Source organism: Sebastes fasciatus, chromosome 1 (genome assembly GCF_043250625.1).
Source record: "Sebastes fasciatus isolate fSebFas1 chromosome 1, fSebFas1.pri, whole genome shotgun sequence".
Classification (NCBI taxonomy): Eukaryota; Metazoa; Chordata; class Actinopteri; order Perciformes; family Sebastidae; genus Sebastes; species Sebastes fasciatus.
In genome coordinates this window covers 40,821,834-40,842,927 of record NC_133795.1, presented here as the reverse complement: position 1 = coordinate 40,842,927, position 21,094 = coordinate 40,821,834, and the positions used below count along the sequence as shown (strand labels likewise).

At 42.3% G+C, this 21,094-nt stretch overlaps 1 protein-coding gene and 1 non-coding gene across 34 annotated transcripts in view; one reads left to right on the top strand and one right to left on the bottom strand.

The window, feature by feature from the left end:
* nfasca (neurofascin homolog (chicken) a) overlaps positions 1-21,094 on the top strand; it is a 172,210-nt gene that overhangs the window by 95,172 nt on the left and 55,944 nt on the right. For 28 of the 33 annotated variants that reach the window (XR_012595592.1, XR_012595603.1, XM_074648539.1 and 25 more), the window contains 6 exons: positions 3,395-3,412; positions 5,131-5,236; positions 11,976-12,172; positions 12,595-12,717; positions 16,121-16,291; positions 17,196-17,243. Coding sequence is in view for 31 of the 33 variants with exons in the window: in XM_074648539.1 (XP_074504640.1) it covers positions 3,395-3,412; positions 5,131-5,236; positions 11,976-12,172; positions 12,595-12,717; positions 16,121-16,291; positions 17,196-17,243 (663 nt within the window). In the remaining 2 variants the exon portion in view is untranslated. The remainder of the gene's footprint in view (positions 1-3,394; positions 3,413-5,130; positions 5,237-11,975; positions 12,173-12,594; positions 12,718-16,120; positions 16,292-17,195; positions 17,244-21,094) is intronic. The other 5 variants (XM_074648634.1, XM_074648601.1, XM_074648765.1 and 2 more) reach the window with 3 other exon arrangements.
* trnas-cga (transfer RNA serine (anticodon CGA)) lies at positions 14,006-14,087 on the bottom strand. The gene has a single exon. It is a non-coding gene; the product is annotated as a tRNA-Ser (tRNA).

Here is a 21,094-nt window from a genome sequence, read left to right as displayed (position 1 = left end):
TTTTAGGACATAATGATTTCAATGAGGGATATTTAGGTGTTCGTACTGGGAAGTTGATTTACCTCAAAAAATGTGTCAAAAAAGGCACCAGAGTTTCATCTCTTTGCTTCGATACTCTTTGCTTCGATACTCTTTGCTTCGATACTCTTTGCTTCGATACTCTTTGGTTGTACCACCAGACTACAGAGCAGCAGCTTCTTTCCTTAAGCTGTAAAACTCCTCAACTCATCCTCCGTACTTCACAAAGTTGTTTTCTTGTGTAGCATAAAGGGACTACAACTTGCATTTCTTTGTGCAACCAAGAGAATCAGGCCAAGTACGCATACAATAGAAGCAATTTGAGTTGGTTTATGGCATCCCAGTAGCTCTCGATGTACTTGCACACAGTGGCAAGAACAGTGTTAATATGGATTGAATCTATGTATGTATGTTTGTATGAAAAAGCAAGCCAGTGAGCCATTTTTCAGCTTTGCATGTCATCACATTTCTGTATCGCAAAATGATGCTATATGACATGTTAAACCCCTAATGACTCTTCCCTTGTAGCTTTTAGTCAGAGCTAACTAAGGCAGGTGTTGATGGATCAAATGAGTAGACAGAATGAGAAGCCCCATCCCCCTCTTTTCCTTCTGTCTCCTCATCTGCTTCACAGCAAACTGCACTCTTGACCTTTATTGATGAGTGCTTTCCGCACATCTCTAGAGGACACACACACACACACACACACACACACACACAAGCACACACACACACACACACACACACACACACACACACACACACACACACACACACACACACACACACACACACACACACGTTGACACACTCACACACACACTCCATTTTTACATATATATATGGGGGGCTTTGGCTCAGTATAGGTAGAGCGGGTCATCCTTTAATCGTAAGATCCCTGTTTCGATCCTCCAGTCTACGTGTCAAAGTGTCCTTGGGCAAGATACTGAACCCCGACCCTGGTGTCTGAATGAGTATTTAGATTAGCAGGTTGGCACCTTGCATGGAAGCCTCTGTCATCAGTGTATGAATGTGTTTGATGGGAAGATTAGAAAGACGCTATAAACGCTGTTCATTTACCAATCTAAAGGGCACATGATGAATGTTTAAAGGTCCCATATTATAAAAAAGTGAGATTTTCATGTTTTTTTTATTATAAAGCAGGTTTAAGTGCTATATAAATACTGTGAAAGTATCGAAACGCTCAATCCACAGGGAAATACCCACAGCCCGTATTCAGAAACTGTGCATTTGAAACAATCTGTCAGGATTTCTGTCCATTTGTGATGTCACAAATATACCATTAGTTACATCCTCAAGCGTTCATGAGTTAATATAGTCATTTAAAGGTCCCATATTGTGAAAAGTGAGATTTTCAGGTCTTTTATATTATAAAGCAGGTTTAAGTGCTTTATAAATACTGTTAAACTATCGAAACGCTCAATATACGGAGAAAGACACACAGCCCGTATTCAGAAATTGTGCGTTTGAAACAAGCCGTTAGGATTTCTGTCCATCTGTGATGTCACAAATATACAATATTTAGAACATTACACAGTTTTAAACGTAAACATTCTAAATGTGTCCCAGTTTATTCCTGGTTGCAGTGTATGTGAATGTCATCGGAAGTACACATGGACCCAAGCTGTTGCCAAGCAACGCGGTTCTGTTGCAATTTTGTTGCAATTCCATCGAAATGCGCTAAAACGGAGCGTTTCAGACAGAGGGTAAATACAGGCATATTCAGGCCGACAGAATGAGGAAAATACAGGGTTTTTTGAACATTACAGCATGTAAACATGTTCTATTAGAAGCACAAAATACAAGTATGAACCTGAAAATGAGCATGATATGGGACCTTTAAAGCTCCCCTCCAGCTAGTGTTACTTCCTGTTTTCCGGTTAACGTTTTTTCTCAAACAGAGAATGGGGGTGTGGTTAACAGTCGGATGTAATTCATTACCATGGCAACCTGATTGCATATGTAACGCCCCCCACACACATGCACGAGCACCGCTGCATCGTAACTACTTCACAGACACAGAGCGGAGAGAGGACCTCAACTCAACAACGCTACCTCATTTCAAGTAACTGCAGCAGAGCTACTGCAGGGCTGAGTTTTCTCTTCCATTCTCCAGGAAACGTGCGGTGGCGACGACGTGCTTTGAGTTCAGGCTGGTGCACGCCAAGGGTAGAGTACGAGCAGAGAGGCGGGAAGGCATCTGATTGGTTCTTTCCAAGCGGGCTGCGAGGCAGTGATTGGTAGACGTTTTTACAGGATTACAGCAGCTACAGATGACGGCTCTTTTCCGCTCCTTTTTCAGAGTTCATCAGTAATGGATCGCTGTCGGGGTGTAAAGACCATTTCAACCAATATAACAAATAGTGTCTACTGGAGAACATCGTCAACCCTGCCTTTAAGTTACCGACTGCAGCTTTAAGAAAAGGTTCACTTCCCTGGTTTTATCTTAGTGCTCAACAGTGCACTCCGTAGTAAAAGAAGTAGGCACAGTGCAGTCATTTTAAAACTTCATGTGCTGGCCTCAGAAATACAGCCAAGCAGCTTTAAAGGCAATTGTGCTTCCATGTGGTTACTTATCAATTATTAGCAATTGAAATACACAGTATGAGTGTGTTACAGTCTTTGATTTACAATCTAAAGCTTAACTTGTGTGTTGTCTTTCTCCCCCCTTACTGCACCCTCTGCTGATACGGGAACTCCTTACAGGTGAGTCATTGTTTCTGTGTTTCATTCTATAGATCACATTTCTGTCTCTCAACAACTAATTCAACATTTTATGAACATACACTCTACACAACATAACTGTAAGCTGTAACAGTGGTTCTCAACTGGTCTCCTTAAACATCAGGTCACAGTCCACACACACACACACACACAGTAGGTCGACATCATTATTTCCATCCATCCGATGCTAACCATTGTGCATGGCAACACAGTTGCAGTGCTGTGATTGACACACAGGACACGACCTCACTGCATACAACATCTTGTGTTCAGTCGAAGTAAAACAAAGTTGAGTATATTCCGTGTCATGCTGGCGTTCACCTGTACTGTAAAGTTGCAGGTTAGAAGTCCAGGAAGACAGAAAAGGTACTGAACAAAATAAAAGCGCTGCTCTGTAAAATTCACTACATTTCAAAGTAAAGTTTTTCTTTCTGAAAAAGTTGAAGCACCTGCTCACTCACTCACTCACAAAATGCACAGCACCAGTTGGGAACCACTGAGCTGAACATAACTTAACATGATGAATATAATATATAACATAGAACTATAAATGTTTAATATGTCTCTAATATGATTAACAATCACATTACAATTTGTCCACGCCTGTCTCTGCCTCTCTCTGGACTAACAGCCAAGATCCTTCAAGACCGTAAGTATTTCTTTTTAACATGTCACTGCTAATGTTTCTGTCCCACCAACTCGTTTTATAGCTTATAGCTCGTAGTTTACAGTGCTACAGTAGCACTTGCTCATTTGGCTGTGAAAAAGACTGAACATTACACACTTAACATCTGTAATTTACTACTCTTTCATTGTTCTTTCTCTTCTCGCTCAATGGAGGCAAAACACACTCACACAGTAGATGTTAGGAAACAAAAAGTTATCAATGAAAGAGAGTAAATGATAGATGGGAATAACCCAACAGATCATTGGTTGTAAGAAACAGTACGTAATGTGTACAGTATGTGAAATACAGCATTCGGCTATGTAGTGCAGTAATACGGTATCATAACTCAGAGGTTTAAAGAATGTGGTAGAAGCTGATATGTTGAGGAGTAATTTCCATACCAATTATCTCTCATAGCCCGGCTTTGATCACAACCAAGCCTACTATGAAAATACTCTTATGGTTGCCATAGCAACACGAGGGATATAGTCCTTTTTCAGTTGCGGATGAGATTAGATGGAATAGCTTCAATTACGTATCTGTCCTTCTTCTAGTCCAGCCACAGAGCTTTCTTTTAGAGCACCGAGCCCCTCCTTTAATCCGGCAGGCGGCCGGCCCTCTCAAGTGCTTGTTATCTTGTATTGTGCGTATACACTTTGTGTGAGTGTGTGTGTGTGTGTGTACTTGTGTGCAGTGTTAGATCCACAGCCCTGCAGGGTTCAGTGAGCTGGAAATGCGAAAAGGGCAGAGAGATGTTGGCCGCGTGGTGTGTCTGTACTGTCGAGGGGTTTGATGAGCCATTAAATATGTATAGTAGACTGAACACAGCTGGGGAGGTGGACACTATGATCTGTTTATTTCATTCATCAGAGTGTAAAGCAGGTTTAGACTGATACATGAAAAGTAAATCAATTAAAAAGAAAATATGATGAATCATTGGGAATGGTTTAAAGGTGAGGCGATATTCTATAACTGCTCTAATGTCAACCGATCCAAAAGACAAAAGTATTGTGTGTGTATCAAAGCCTGATAAATGTTATTCCATCAGAGAGCCACACTGAGTGACATGTTCCTTCATCACCATGAAAACACACACTGTAGTTTATTGTGACTCAATCCCACACATACCGTCCTGATGCCACAAACACTCACTAGAGCACCAAATGTGGATTAATCCGCCGCTGAAAATAGTCCCCAACAAATGCACTATTTCCTCCTGTTTGAGTTTCTACACAGTTAGACAACTTTATATATGCATACCTGCTTCTACTCGTCATTTAAGCTATATGATGTTTACACTGAGTACACATTGGAAACTAGAAATTCAATTTTGTGGCTTTGAACAAAGTGTAGCAGTTCCAAATTAGGTGAGTTTGAACAGGTTCCTCACAATAACCAATTTAAATTGGTGATTGCAATGTGTCCTCTTCTCCTTCCTTTTCTCCCTTCTACTGTCTCTCCGTTGAGTTTTATTACTGTAACACAAGAAATCAATATATTGACCTGGAGGAAAGGTCCATGTAAAATCGGAATATTGAGCTGTTGAAAACTCTTATTGTCTAAAGTGCACTGAAACGAAAGCAAAGCGACGCCATGGCGTGTGTGTGTGTGTGTGTGTGTGTGTGCATGTGAGTGTGTGTGTGTTCATTATTAGTAAACGGTCCTATAACCTTGTCTCTGTCTCTCTCCTCCTCCCACAGTGAAGCAGCCCCCCACTATAGTCAAACAGTCAGTGAAGGACTACATTGTCGACCCCAGAGATAACATCATCATCGAGTGTGAGGCCAAGGGCAACCCAGTGCCAACGTAAGCAGTACAACCCCCCCCCGCCCGCACACACACACACACACACACACACACACCCACACCCACACACTGCCCTCACAGCACACTCACTTATCTGTCCTCTGCTCATTACTGGGAGTTTTAAGGAATAGATCCAGTTGTAGAGACACAAGCAGATGATACGTTTAACAAGGCTTAAGGTTTTTTTTAATATATATATATATATTTTTAATTTTATTTTAGAATAATCATTTCATTTACTACCAAGGCTGCAAAAATTGCAAATGCAAATGCAAAAAATCTGGCTTTTGTTTCATATTTAAAGGTGCTTAATACGGACTTCAGTTTACCTTTGATTGAGGGATTGCCTCCACACAGCTCTCAACATGGCGACGGCTGAGCTTGCCACTATAGCAGCTAATGTTGCTAACAGTGCAAACAAAGGTAATAGTGCTGACAGTGTTAACCTGGGGGGGAGGGGCGGGATATGAGCACAGTGCAGAGCGGTGGCCGATAGACAATACCCCACTTTATCTTTATAGTTGTTTGCTTCTACAATAATGCTCTGAATTTTGAATTTAAGCACCTTTTCTTCACACTGAAGAGCCTCCATCCCAATACAATGGAGGGGAATCAAGTTTCATTTGTGGTGCTCACAGACATTAAGACTTCCTCATGATGAGTAAACTAGAGTGGATGAAGTTAACAGAATAGCTTGTCACTTAATGAGAGCGTTTGAAAAGTCTTGTAGGTGACTCCGAAACAGGCCGAGCTCACAGTGAGACCGACATGTGACAAAACACAGTGACAGGCTGCAGGCTGCGTGCCCCAATCACACGCAGCTGGAGAGGAATCAGGAAAACGCAGCCCAGCTGAGGACAAAGCGGTCCAGATTCACGTGGTGTTGATCATGAGACATTCTTCCATCCTCCTCTTCCTCTCTCCTTCCCACTGTCTATCCATTCATTCTTTTCACTCAGGCTCATTGTCTCTCTCTCTGTTTTTCTCCTTCTGTCCTCTCCTCTGCTGCCTTTTGTCTCCCTGGTCTATGTGTCCTTGGTGTCTCCTTGCCCTCCTGTCTCTCTCTCTCTCTCTCTCTCTCTCTCTCCATCCATCCCTGTGTCTCTCTGGCGGTGAGAGTTATGTGGAGTGACAGTGCCACTCAGATGTGTCGCCCCCCCTGTCTGTCCCACCTCGTCCCCTTCAGTTGAATGGTGTCTTACCCCAAAGCTCCTTTGCTGCCCTCTAACAACCCCATAAACTCAGTGTGACACCTGTCTGCTCGCCCTCGACAGCCTCAACCTGACAATGGCTCTGTTGTGCTTTTTGCTGCTTTCTCTCTCTTCTAGGCAAAAATAAACAAGCCAGTTACACTAAATGTTGAAATGTTGTTATCCAAATGCAGTTGACACCAAGTCTCAAGTGGTCTTGCCAGTATTTGGTCTTGAGTTTTTCCTTTACCTATAAAAATGCAAAAGTCTGTCGCTGAGTGAGTGATGAAGTTACAAGATCGGTCGGCCGAGTGTTGGAGTTCCCTCATCGGTCGTTGCTCTTTCAAAATGAAAAGGCGGAGAACAGTCCTTTATGCAAATGAACCCGTCCAGCGCGTCGCGTCCGGCTCATGAAACTTGGACCGAGGTGTCAAACTAGGCGATCTAGTTACCTCCGCCAAGGCCGAAGTTCGTGATTGATTTGAAAGACATTGTTTGGAGGGGTGGAGTGTGGCACAATGAACAATCCATTTGATTTTGGTGGCGATCCGGATTCGGGAATTTTTTTTAATAACTCCGCTCAGCCTTTTGCATTAACACCCCAGTCCACCCAGGGGGGCAGCGACGTACATGAAACCTGCCTTGGCGGAGGTCTGCGCTCTCCGAGTGCACTTCTTGTTCTGAAATGAAATGAGATTCAACAGTGGCATAGACAATTGTCGCTTAAAATGCTTTCAGAAGTAGATTTTGGTGGATTGTATAGACGGAATAACAGAAATTTATTAGCAGGCCGCAATGTTGTGCTGGGTTTAACATTATAGACATCACCACTGACTATTTGTTTGACAATTTAGCCACAAACTCACAGACTGACCGTACACGACCCAGACATGTACTCGGTTTGGACCGAGTCTGTTTCTCCATATACACCTGGCATGAACATGTGATCTACGTCTGGATATCAGAACATGTTAAATGACTAACTCATTTGCATATTAAGATAATGGGGGGGGCAGAATAGCAATAACAAGAATGTGTATGAATATAAATTGTGAATGCAAACGCCTGTAATCAGATATCATTATCCAGATAATGTCTCCAAGATCCATGTTAATAGCAGGTGTAAATGAGGCCTTATGTCTTTCCTGGCTGTCATTTATGTTTTGTAATTTGTTGTAGTCAAAATTTTAGTGAATTCTTTCTTCTTCCTGTCATGTTTGAGACTTTACTGTACTGAGGGATTACAGAGAGATCACTCTCTCACAAGGTGAGAAGCCTCCACAGGCTTCCTCATGCTCCTGTGTTTTTGGGCTCATTGAGGATGCTCGCCGGAGTCCTAGAACGTCATTTATGTCTCGATGGTAACCCTCGATTTGTTGTGAAACTCTCGTGAAACACGGTTCAGGTCGGGATGGGTTGTCGGGCAGCAAGTCTCGCGAGAGTTTCCGCAAAGCTCTTGACGAGGCCTACATTCGGCGGGTACGCTCTAGCATCTGCTCTGGTAGAGCTGGCTGACTTCCTGTTGGCTGTGGCGATAAAATGATCTAATTGTCAGCTCTTCTAGACATACCAAATTATATTAATAATACAATATTAGACCTAACAGATCAAATTCTGATAATAAAAAGAGTAATTTGGATTCACCATTTTACAGCTGCTCCTTTGCCATTGACGGGAAAAGGGCTTTCTGGGCCAGTGTGCATCACGTGGTGAATGCAGAAGTTGCCTTACCCCGGGCAGCCACTATGCTAAAAACACTTCACAGCACAGCTCCAGTCCCGGGGACTTGATCTTGACTAGATGTCAGAACTGCTCAGACTCAGACACGTCTTGACTGCAGCCCTGGTTGAAACATTGCTTACATGTAATTTTTGGACTGAACAAACAGAAAATCCTCCCAAAATCACAAGCCCCTGCTTGATGTATTTTCATTTGAAGTCATCTCTGTGAAATTATCCATCCAAAATAATAGTTTTAATATTTAATCAATTACAAGATAGTTGCGTTTTGTGGCCACATAGAAAATAAGGTAAGACTTTCTGTGACGTGCATGTCTATAATGCATTATGAACATACTTATATGTGTTTTAATCTGCTTATAGCACTGTAAAGCAAACAACGACCACTTAGAGAGACCTATAATCACATTATAATGCATTATAACAGTGAATATAATGCATTATAAAAAAAGATTGTGTTTTACAGCTATGAGAATTATAATACACTGATCCTTGCAAAATCAACAATTCTGAAGTTCTTTGATACACGGCCTTATGAGTCTACATAAAATGCTTTATAATGATTATTGTTATAAAGCATTATGAATATGTATGAGTGCTTATATACCTATGATTATAGAGTGCCATAAGCAGATTATAACACATAATAAGTATGTTTATAATACATTATAGACATACCAGTCACAGAAAGTGTTACTGAAAATAATTCTACCATTTTCAATTTCATGTTTGGAGTTTTATTAAAAGTTTTTTTTCATCTGATTACAAGCAAGAAATATTTTATTACAAGTGGGTTTATGTACTTAAAGCTGAAGTAGGCGAGATTGGAGCAAATATTAGTTATTTTTACAAAACAGTCGCTATATGGTGACAGTAGTACATGAAACAGGTAATCTGAAAAAATGCATGTGCCTCTGTGTCCTCCGGTGTCTTCTGGTGCTCCTAACGGCATCTGCAAGATTTCACAGACCGGAGGAAAACAAGCAGTAAGAGCTGATCTGAGGTCTGCTGTCAATCTCCTGTCTGTGAGAGCCGGCTGTCAATCACTCTGAACTCCGACCAAACGGTCAAACTAGGCAGCGCTGATCAAATATGAATCAATATTATGTTACGTTAATGTCTATTTCTCTCCTCAGATGTTCTCAGAATCATCTTGTAGTGCACGGTTTAGCTGTGAAATGAGAAAGTTGGTGACGCGGCCGCCATTGTGAAATCTGGTGAAGGAACCCCAAGTTCTGGTCACATGACCGGAGAACAGCCAATAGGAACGCTCTCTCTCTGAAATGACCTGTGATTGGTCAAAGTCTCCCGTTACGGGCTAGATGTTCTAAAGCCTGAAAACAGAGCCATGAGGAGGAGCAGAAGTCTAGTTTCCTCTCAGAACACTTGAATTACAATATGCTGAAAGGTTATTATGGAATTTTGCCAAAAATATACTGCCTACTGCCATTTTAATCATAAACTAGCAAATTCTGAAGAATATTGCCGGCTGGCGCGACAAAGTACTTTCACATCTGAGACAAATATGGTATGTTAATGGCCTTTTTTCTCCCAACGCTAATTGGAGGACGGAGTGACTGAAGATCAACAAAGAGCTTAAACCAGCTGGATTAGTCTCCATCCTTCTCTTCTATGTCACTCTCTCTCTCTCTCTCTCTTGCTCTCATCTTTCTCATTCACAGATTTTCCCCCTCTCTCCTCCTCACACACACACACACACACACACACGCACACACACGCACGCACTGGGTCTCCAGTGGTTACATCACTGGGGGTATGATCAGCTCAGGACAGTGGTACATTGTTTATTTGGAGACAGATTGGCTTTACGTAAGACACACACATACACATACATGCACACACACATACACACACACACTTACACAAGCTCACAATCAGGCACTCACGGCCACTCTCCCGTGCACACACATACTGGCTCTCCCCTTCCCAGGACGAGCTTTGTGCTCCAATAATGCACTCAGTTGACTATTCATGCTCATGAAACATTCAGCGTAAGGGATCGTTCACTTATTCACTCACAGTCAGTCTCTCACTAAACACACATACACACACACACACATACAACAAAAACACACAAACACACACACACAGCTCTGGTCTCTGGTCAGAGCTTCAATAGTGGCCCATTGTTCAGGCTCAGTGCTGTGCTGCACCTCAAACAGGCCCGGCTCAACTGTAACTCGCCCTAAAAATGACAGGAAGCATCTTTTGTAAATCCCCACTCGTCACTAAAAATAGCGGCGGGGTTATGTAAGCATATTCAGTGTTCTTCACTAATCAGGGAGCCCTCTGGAAACACCACATGGAGCAGGATTACGCTACAGTACAGGCACATGGTGTGGTTGCTGCTGTCCATGTGGCTTTTGCGTAACGTAAGATGGCAACCACACAACAAGCAAAGGACTTTCACATTTTCTGGTTGTTGAAACGATTAAAGTGGCAGTAGGCAGAACGTTTTTGGCATCATTGGGCAAAAATTACATAATAACCTTTCAGCATATTGTAATTCAAGAGTTCTGAGAGATAACTAGATTTCTGCTCCTCCTCATGGCTCTGTTTTCAGGCTTTAGAAAATCTAGCCAATCACAGGTCATTTCATTGAGAGAGAGCGTTCCTATTGGCTGTGCTGCGGCTGGTGGGCGGTGCTTGGTATTTCCTCAACTGATCTCAACATGGCTGCCAGGTCACAAACTCTCATTTTACAGCTAAACCATGCACTACAAGATGATTCTGAAAACATTTGAGGAGAGAAATAGACATTAATGTAACATAATATTGATTCATATTTGATCAGCGCTGCCTAGTTTGATCATTTGGTCGGAGTTCGCGAGTGATTGACAGTCGGCTCTCATAGACAGCAGATGGACAGCAGACCTCAGATCAGCTCTTACTGCTTGTTTTTCTCCGGTGAAGTCTTGCAGATGCCGTTAGGAGCACCGGAGGACACAGAGGCACATGATTTTTTATCAGATTACCTGTCTCATGTACTACTGTCAGGATATAGCGTCCGTTTGATAAAGATAACTTTTTTAAATCATATTTGTTCCAATTCTACCCACTGCAGCTTTAAGAGTCCATGTTAAGATGGTGATAGCCCAGCGGGTATACCTCTTGCTACATCACTTTCTCCATGTTTCCCCCGCCTTGATTGTCTCCTCTTAAACAAGTGTGCTGGTGTTTTTTCACATATAAGCCCATTAACTTAAAACTACATACAGCTTGTATTATTGAGTCAATATCATACACACCACTCGGCTACCCCGAGTCTCTTTATTACAGAAAAATACTGTTTTCATTCACTAATGAAATCTAGCCACGTCAACTTTTCCTGCAGATAATTCAAATTAAAATCCTATCAGGAACCTTTGAGCTGCTGGGGGGGAGGGGGGTTTCACCGTAAATTTACTGTATAATAATAAACACCTTCTCACTCTCAACTCGTCAAATTCCGAGGCTTGGTCAGTAGCCCTACGCTTCAAACTATGACGCTCTAGGTACCTCTCTAGCGTCAGTTTTGGACACGTCAGAGACGGCTGTAATTTTCTGCGTGTTACTTGCCGATTTTTAGGTTTACTTATGAAACAAAACTACGTGGTTTAGGAAAAGATTGTGGTTACTTGGACGGTTGGTTGTAACGCAATGGAAGGTATGTCTAGTTTCCATTGTGTCACTTTGAGTTCTCTTCAGCCACGACGATAAACGCAATAACAGTCGGTTGTCACAGGAAATACTGTATCAAACTGAGAATCACATAACGCTAACGCTCTGATTCGTCGTCTTCCGGCTCAGGTTCTCATGGCGGAGGAACGGGAAGTTTTTCAACATCGGGAAAGATCCCAGGGTGACGATGCGAAAACGCTCAGGAACTCTGGAGATCGGTTTCCGTAGCGGCGGACGACCAGAGGACTATGAGGGGGAGTACCAGTGTTTTGCCAACAATGAATTCGGAGTGGCTCTGTCCAACAAAATCCTGCTCCGGGTCTCCAGTAAGAATACACAGGAACTCACACACAATGCATACATTGAAATATCATCATAGGCTACAAAGAAGTTCATTCTAATCAATGCATGGTATTTTATATTAGAAGAAAATGAAATGCAACAGCAAGGTTTTATTGAATGCTTATTGCGACTGTCCTTGTTTTTAAATATCTGTCGATCACAATTGCAACCGGCATAAATGCCCTACAATACAATGAATCATGTGTAAAGAACAGTAACAGTTTGTGGGAGACTTGGCAGACCATGATGGACAAAATCCTATTATCCACCCCTCCCCCTTGTTGACTGAAATTCTTGTCATAAATCATTTTTCACATCTCTTTCTCTCTTTTTCCTCCTTCTCTTTCCCCTTCCCTCCCACATCTACACCCATCACCCCCTCCACCCCCCCGTTCCCATCCTTCAGAGGCTCCTCTGTGGCCGAAAGAGGTGCTGGAGCCGGTGGTGGTGACTGAAGGCAGCCCGTATGTTCTAGCCTGCAACCCCCCACCAGGCCTGCCTCCTCCGATCACCTTCTGGATGGACACCGGTGAGCAACAATTACACACAAATATACACACACAAGTACACTTTCTCTACTGTATAGTGTGTTTTATCTGTGATGAGTTCCTTCCTTGCTGCCATCACTGTATTAGCCAGTAAAAATAGATCTGTAGTAATATTTGTATGGTGGTGCAGCAGCAGGTGACAGCTGTATGTTTACTGGCTTTTTACACCAAGGCGGAAAAAGAGGTGAATTTTGACCTATATCCATATTCCATATTCCTCAAATGCAACTTTCTTTAAAGGAATTTTTCCTCTTAAAACTGAGTACCTGGAGGCTGACTGCATCATTCTCCTGTTTATTGTTTTGTTTTTTTCTAACACAACCACCTCAATTAAAGTCAATCAGCATCCTCCAAAGAAAAGCAATCTAGATGCTGAGAAGTGATTTTAGTTCCTTTACAATGTGACAGGCAAGAGGTCATCTAGAGACAGGCTTTATTTCCCTCTTTTCATAGTAGTTTGTCTCCAGTGACCTCTGAGCATCATGCTTTAGTTTAGTCTTTTATCCCCCATGTTCTTCTCTCTCTCAGTTTCTCTTACAGTCTGGAGCCAGTCTGGCATCCTATCCTCACCTCTCTCCTTTACACTGTATTGTCCTTCTCCCAAGAGAGTTACGCTACAGTACTGCTGAGCCAGTGTGTGTGTGTGTGTGTGTGTGTAGACCTCCGTGTCCAGCCAGACACGAATAAAACACAGAATGATGAGGGACAGACCAAACTAAAACTAACATAAAGATTCGGGATGAGATCTATAAGTGTTACGGATATGAAAAAAAGTAAAGACATATTTTTAAATCAACACTTCCTGCTTTCATTTCAAAATAAAAGCCCTCATGCATTTTTTTTTTTATGGACAGAATTCCTTCATTTGTTAACACAACACAAGGCTTTTATTCTGAAATGTGCCGGACAGTGTTGTAGAATATGCAGTGACTTGGAGAGCTCCGTGAATAAATATAGTACCGGGTATTAATTGTCGATCATTACTATTATTCACAAATTACCACACGTTTCTCAACCTTTCTCTGTCTAAAATAAATATAAATGATATTTATAATGAAATGAAATGGCCATTACAGAAAGGCAAAAGAAAGGGCTGATAGCAGGAATGCAGCGTGTGTGAACAACTGACGTGTCAATCACGCAGCCACCACGCGCTCGTGACGTTCCCAGTGTGCACGAAGCATAAGGCTTCCAGGTAGCAAGTTACAGTTCCTTGACATGCAGGCAGTCAAGTTTGCCATTCTGGTCCCAATGACTACTAAAGGTCATCGCTGTGAGCAGGATTCGAACCTGCGCGGGAAAACCCCATTGGATTTCGAGTCCAACGCCTTAACCACTCGGCCATCACAGCTGTGGGGTGTGGACATAAAGGTGTGATAGATCAGCTGAGATGATTCCAGAGGGGTGGGGCAAGACAACAAAGGCCTGATCACCTCTTGTTTAGCAGCTGGAGCGGGAGATGGATGGATTAAAGATTTGAGGATCAGAGTGGTCGAGAGGGAGAATGAGGAACAAGGAGATCAGAGATGTAACTGGGGGCGTATATGTAATTAACAGGATCTTATAGTTTATTCTGAATTTTACAGGAAGCCAATTGAACCAACTGTAGGCGATTTAAAGCAGTTTGACTGAGGAACGTAAAGAGGGAATTACATTAATCTAGACAGGAGAAAATGAAAGTGTGAATTTATAGTTCAAGATCCATAGAAGACCAGATGCATCGGATTTTGTTTTTGCAATATTTATTAGCTGGAGAAAACAGGACTAGACGAGTTTAGTGATGTGATGGTCAGAAGTCATATACCGGTCAAAGATGATACCAAGATTCTTAGCAGTAATGAAACGGGCCAATAAACTGATCTACTGCAGTGGCAGAGTTATCGGATCCAATGAAAGGAGTTTGGGATTTGTCAGGGTTGGTGTAAAAAGCACCACAACCGTAACATTGACTGAATGACTTGGAAGGACTAAAACCTAAAAATGTTTAAGAAGATAAAGATTAACTTCCCAGTTAAAAACATAGATAGTGCAGCTAGAGGTCCTTTCACCTTATGTGAACTTAACACACACACACACACACACACACACACACACACACACACACACACACACACACACACACACACACACACACACACACACACACACTAGAATATACACTCAGATCAACCACAGTACATCAGTGTCTCACGTAGCCGTGACACTGTAACACGCCAGGACTGCTGGCCCGGCCGCTGATTGGTCCCAGGGCATCGTCTTGACGACCATACGGCTCACGTCAGCTGTTGCAGTTCCAGAGTGTGGATGAGTGTCTGTCTGTATGTCTGTGTGGGTGCGCTGCTAGTGAACATTTGCCTGTAGCGACTGTAGGATGACACATCAGCCGCGTTACCAGAGCTAACTAGAACAGACGTTGATCTCATGAGTTGTATATGTGAAGATATACGCATCCAACATTCTACAAGCTAGCGGTCGGCCTTAAAGGGCTCTCTGCTTCTACATTCAGAGGTGACGTTTTTAGCTTTTGATGTTGGAGATCGGTTGGTGATGGTAGCATTTGATTTGTTGACAATCAAATTTCTGCTGTGTTGTGTAGTCTACAGTATGGATCAAAAACACTGGATGTTGCATTTCCCATAATGCAACCAATTTTTTGAATAGACCCAGCCTGCCTGGTAAACACCGCCTCTTTCAAACTCTATGATCCCAAAAAATTGGAAGTAGTACATTTATAGCAAAATATAAATATCCAGATATAATTACAAACTTACCATACAAAATGATGATGAAAGATATGATAGAAAATGGCCATTGTGTTGCATGTGTTACACAGTTCTTGCCAGAAAACAAATAGTGAGTTACAGACCCTTAAAATAAAGTTATACTGTGACTTCATAATCATAACTATATATATAATTTTACAATAATAATAATAATAATAACAACAATAATAATGTGTGTTAGTCTTGAAGTCCCGTTTCATTGCTTATCCAAGGTGAAGATTCTTCAAGTGTATACATTAAAGCTACGACGAGGAACTTTAATTTTAGCTGAGTTTCCACCAGAAGTTCCTGGGACTTTTAGTTCTGGCGGGAGGAGGAGCCGCTGCTGCCGGGGCTCCGACTGTAGGTCGAAATAGTCCATATTCTCACAGACGGTCTCTTTTACTTATCTATGTCATAGAGAGTCATCAGCATTAAACTGAGGTTTCACAACCAGTTACAAAAGTTACTTTAGTAACTTTAAGTTTAACATTAAAACTGCAAATATACATCTCTTTGACTCAGTGCTTTTAGAATATTTAACGCAACTACTAGCTGTTACTAATGCTGCAGTTTCTCTTTTTTCCCGCCCTGCCCTCTGTTCACCTCCTGTGTCTTCCAGCTATGACTCCCATCCCTCAGGATAAGAGAGTGTCCATGGGTCTGAACGGAGACCTGTACTTCTCCAACGTTCTGGCCAAAGACGCTCACCATGACTACAGCTGCAATGCTCGCTTCCTTTTCACACACACCATCCAGCAGAAGAACCCCTTCTCACTCAGAGTTCTGACAAGTGAGTGCAACACACACTCACGCATGACCTGCAGATCCCATACTGACTTTGAGTTACATCCTCAAACATTCATGAGTTAATATAGTCATTTAAAGGTCCCATATTGTAAAAAGTGAGATTTTCAGAGCTTTTATATTATAAAGCAGGTTTAAGTGCTTTATAAATACTGTTAAACTATCAAAACGCTCAATATACGGAGAAATACACACAGCCCGTTTTCAGAAATTGTGTTTTTGAAACAAGCCGTTAGGATTTCTGTCCATCTGTGATGTCACAAATATACAATATTTACACGGTTTTAAACGTAAACATTCTTAATGTGTCCCAGTTTGTTTCCTGTTGCAGTGTATGTAAATGACATCAGCTGACAGGAAGTAAACATGGACCCAAACTGTTGCCTAGCAACGCAATTCCGCTGAAATGCACTAAAACGGAGCGTTTCAGACAGAGGGTAAATACAGGTATATTCAGGCCAACACGTATGAGGAAAATTATGTGTTTTTTGAACATTACAGCATGTAAACATGTTCTAGTAGAAACATAAAATACGAGTATGAACCTGAAAATGAGCATGATGTGGGACCTTTAACAGGAACCGCTGCAGTAACAGTGTATGAACGCTGTGGTCCTGTCCTCTCTGTGCGTGTTTTGATCACACACCAGTGCAACCCAAATGGAGTGTGACATATCCCCATCTAGAGGGGATGTCATGACATGACATGAGATGCATGAAATCATAATCTTTGCTGATGTTTTTTTCAGGCTGTTGCAGAAAAGAGAAGACGATGAAATGTTGGATTATCTTGATGTAATGTGAAATCTTTGTTGTGAGTGCTCAGGTTCTGAGTGTGGACTGATGAGCTACTGTGTGTGTGTGTGTGTGTGTGTGTGCCTGTGTTTTCAGCGGAGCCGTATAATGACACATCTTACAATGCCACTGACCCCTATGGTGGTGAGTCACTTCCTGTCAACCTCCTTAGTAAGGTCCCACAGTATAACGGCTGCACACTAACCTGCTAGCTCAGTGAAGCTCAAGTCATTCACTGACCTCAGGCTGACCTTAGACACACAGTTAACCTCCTAACTGCTCTCTGCTGTACATCTGTACAATTCACTGGGAATTCGTGTGGAAAAGTGAGTGTGAGTTGTTGTGTCTTTCGAGGTATAACTGATACGTTTGCTGTCGATATTAAATTTTTTTTTTAATTGACCCACCTACTGTATCCACCCAGAGCTGGCGACCTCTTCCCTACGCGGACTATGATAACAAGTACACCACTTCTATGTGAAATATACTGTTGACCTGCTATTTCCCCCTAAAGACCCCCTGTCCCCCTAAAAAAAGACAAAAATGTGTCTATGGTAGGGCCATAACATTAGGTCAGCATGGGCTCCCTGACCGGTCTGCGGCTACGCAGCCCCATACGCAACAAACTGCTCCTCACTGTGTGTTCTGACACCTTTCTATCAGAACCAGCATTAACTTTTTCAGCAGTTTGAGCTCCAGTAGCTCTTCTATTGGATCAGACAACACGGGCCAGCCTTCGCTCCCCACGTGCATCAACGAGCCTCGGGTCTGACCCTGTCGCCGGTTCACCGGTTCTCCTTCCTTGGACCACTTCTGGTAGGTCCAGACCACTGCAGACCGGGAACATCCCACAAGAGCTGCAGTTCTGGAGATGCTCTGACCCAGTCGTGTAGCCGTCACAATTTGGCCCTCGTCAAAGTCGCTCACATCCTTACACTGGCCCATTTGTTCTGCTTCCAAGACAAAGTTCAAAATGTTCACTTGCTGTCTAATATATCCCCCCCACTGCCAGGTGCCATGGCAACGAGATAATCAATGTTATTCACTTCACCCATCAGTGGTCTTAATGTTATGGCTGATCGGTGTATATAAAACCCTTTTGACCCTCTTGGCATGCGACAACGGAAACTCCTCATATAACTGACAACAACAGAAAAAATTCTATGCAAAATGTTGCAGCAGAATCAAATTTCCACCATTCAATCAGTGTAGCGTTAGTCAGCTGTTCATTAAATATAGAATCAAACCAAATGACGTCCAGTGTAGGCGAGGAGAATGAGCGACGGGACCAGATGTGACTTCCAGTAAAAGACTAAACACTAATATGCACTCACACAGTAGAAATACATCTCATTTAGTCCATAATCTGTTTATTCCACCTTTCAATCAGAGTTAAATGATCACATGTAATGAATACACATACAGTAATTAACACACAAATCACCCTTAATTCAAGTGTATTGCACATACAGTAGAGAATATTCATTACGCCATACATCTATTGAATGAGCCCATAGCTGGAGGGTACAGATCAGACAAAGTGGCACCATATGTGCCATTGGATGAACTAGGGGGGGTAGATGGGATGTTCCTGAGGGAGTAGATGCTCCTACTAGTGACAGACCAGGCTGGCGGCTCTGAGGCCCAGTGGGACTGGCGCTCCAGCACAGAGGAGGATTAGGTCACATGATGAATATTCAGTCTGGTTCATGCTGTGGTCATTGATAGTCATATATGTATGGAAATAAGGTGTGCTGCCTCCTGCTTCTGCTCTCACACACATCTCTGTGTGAGCGCGGGGGAGTGACGGGGACTGTGACAGCTGTGGAAATGCTCACACGCGAACGCGAACTATCTATTTTATCACTAATCTCTTATGAAGGCACAGAGATGCAAAAACCCAAACTCTGTCATTCTTTATGTGTGTGTGTGTGTGTGTTTGGGGGGGGGTCTTAAACTGCAGTGCATCCTGGGAGCTATCCATGTTTGCCACATTTCCAGGGCGCTCACTGCCCGTCTGTAGCTCCCACTATAGCGATTGTTAACAAAGTCACTTTGGCAGTTTGTTACCACTAACCTTCTTCTTCTTCTTCTCCTTGTGGCACAACACTAACAGATCCTCCTTTGCCGGCCACTGGAGAAGCTCTAACCGCTGACAGATGCTTTAATCCCATACAGATCTGCATCACAAAGGAGACTAATGCTAATTTAATCCCACAGCCTTTTCAGCAAACTGCAGCTCTCTGCTGACTGGATGTTATGTCCACAGTGTTGACAGCATTTGTGTTGGGATTGGATCAGACCGGAAATGTGCAGTCTAGAACTGAAAGTGATGAGGAGTCAGACAAATTAGTCTTTGTAATGAGATCATTTAAAGAGCAACATTTTTTTTCGATGGCCGACGACCTATCCTAACCTTAACCATTCCAAGTCAATACCTAACCTTAACTATTCCAGGTCAATATCTAACCTAAGCCATTCCAGGTCAATACCTAACCTTAACTATTCCAGGTCAATACCTAACCTTAGACATTCTAGGTCAATGCCTAACCTTAACCATTCTAGGTCAATGCCTAACCTTAGCCATTCTAGGTCAATGCCTAACCTTAACCATTCCAGGTCAATACCTAACCTTAACCATTCCAGGTCAATACCTAACCTTAGCCATTCTAGGTCAAAACCTAACCTTAGCCATTCCAGGTCAATACCAAACCTTAGCCATTCCAGGTCAAAACCTAACCTTAACCATTCCAGGTCAATACCTAACCTTAACCATTCCAGGTCAATACCTAACCTTAGCCATTCTAGGTCAAAACCTAACCTTAGCCATTCCAGGTCAATACCAAACCTTAGCCATTCCAGGTCAAAACCTAACCTTAACCATTCCAGGTCAATACCTAACCTTAGCCATTCTAGGTCAAAACCTAACCTTAGCCATTCCAGGTCAATACCTAACCTTAACCATTCCAGGTCAATACCTAACCTTAACCATTCCAGGTCAATACCTAACCTTAGCCATTCTAGGTCAATACCTAACCTTAGCCATTCCAGGTCAATGGCTAACCTTAGCCATTGGAGGTCAATGCCTAAACTTAATTGAACCATTCCAGGTCAATACCTAACCTTAACCAATGGAGGTCAATAGTTAACCTTAACCATTGGAGGACAATAGTTAACATTAACCATTGGAGGACAATAGTTAACCTTAACCCTTCCAGGTCAATAGTTAACCTTAACCATTAGAGGACAATAGTTAACATTAACCATTGGAGGACAATAGTTAACCTTAACCCTTCCAGGTCAATAGTTAACCTTAACCATTAGAGGACAATAGTTAACATTAACCATTGGAGGACAATAGTTAACCTTAACCCTTCCAGGACAATAGTTAACCTTAACCCTTCCAGGTCAATAGTTAACCTTAACCATTGGAGGACAATAGTTAACCTTAACCCTTCCAGGTCAATAGTTAACCTTAACCATTGGAGGACAATAGTTAACCTCAACCCTTCCAGGTCAATAGTTAACCTTAACCATTGGAGGACAATAGTTAACCTTAACCCTTCCAGGTCAATAGTTAACCTTAACCATTGGAGGACAATAGTTAACCTTAACCATTGGAGGACAATAGCTAACCTTAACCCTTCCAGGTCAATAGTTAACCTTAACCATTAGGTTGTTAAGTTGAACGTTGTCTGTTGTCACAATACTATATCTGTTTAAAAATGTTTCTCTTTTATGGCTAGCCCAAATGAGTATAAAATACACAAGATTGGTAACATAATATTTGACACTTGTTGTTTTGTCATGAGTGTAGTTAATGTGAAAGTAAGAAAAGGTGAGTTTACACTCAACTACGTGCCTGATTAACATGCCACATACGTTTGGCTGTTGCAATATGCAAACAAAGACAGCACTTGACAGTTTGCTCACATCCAAGACTGCTTAGCTGAACTCACTGTTCATTCATACTGTATATGCTCAAATGTTTTATT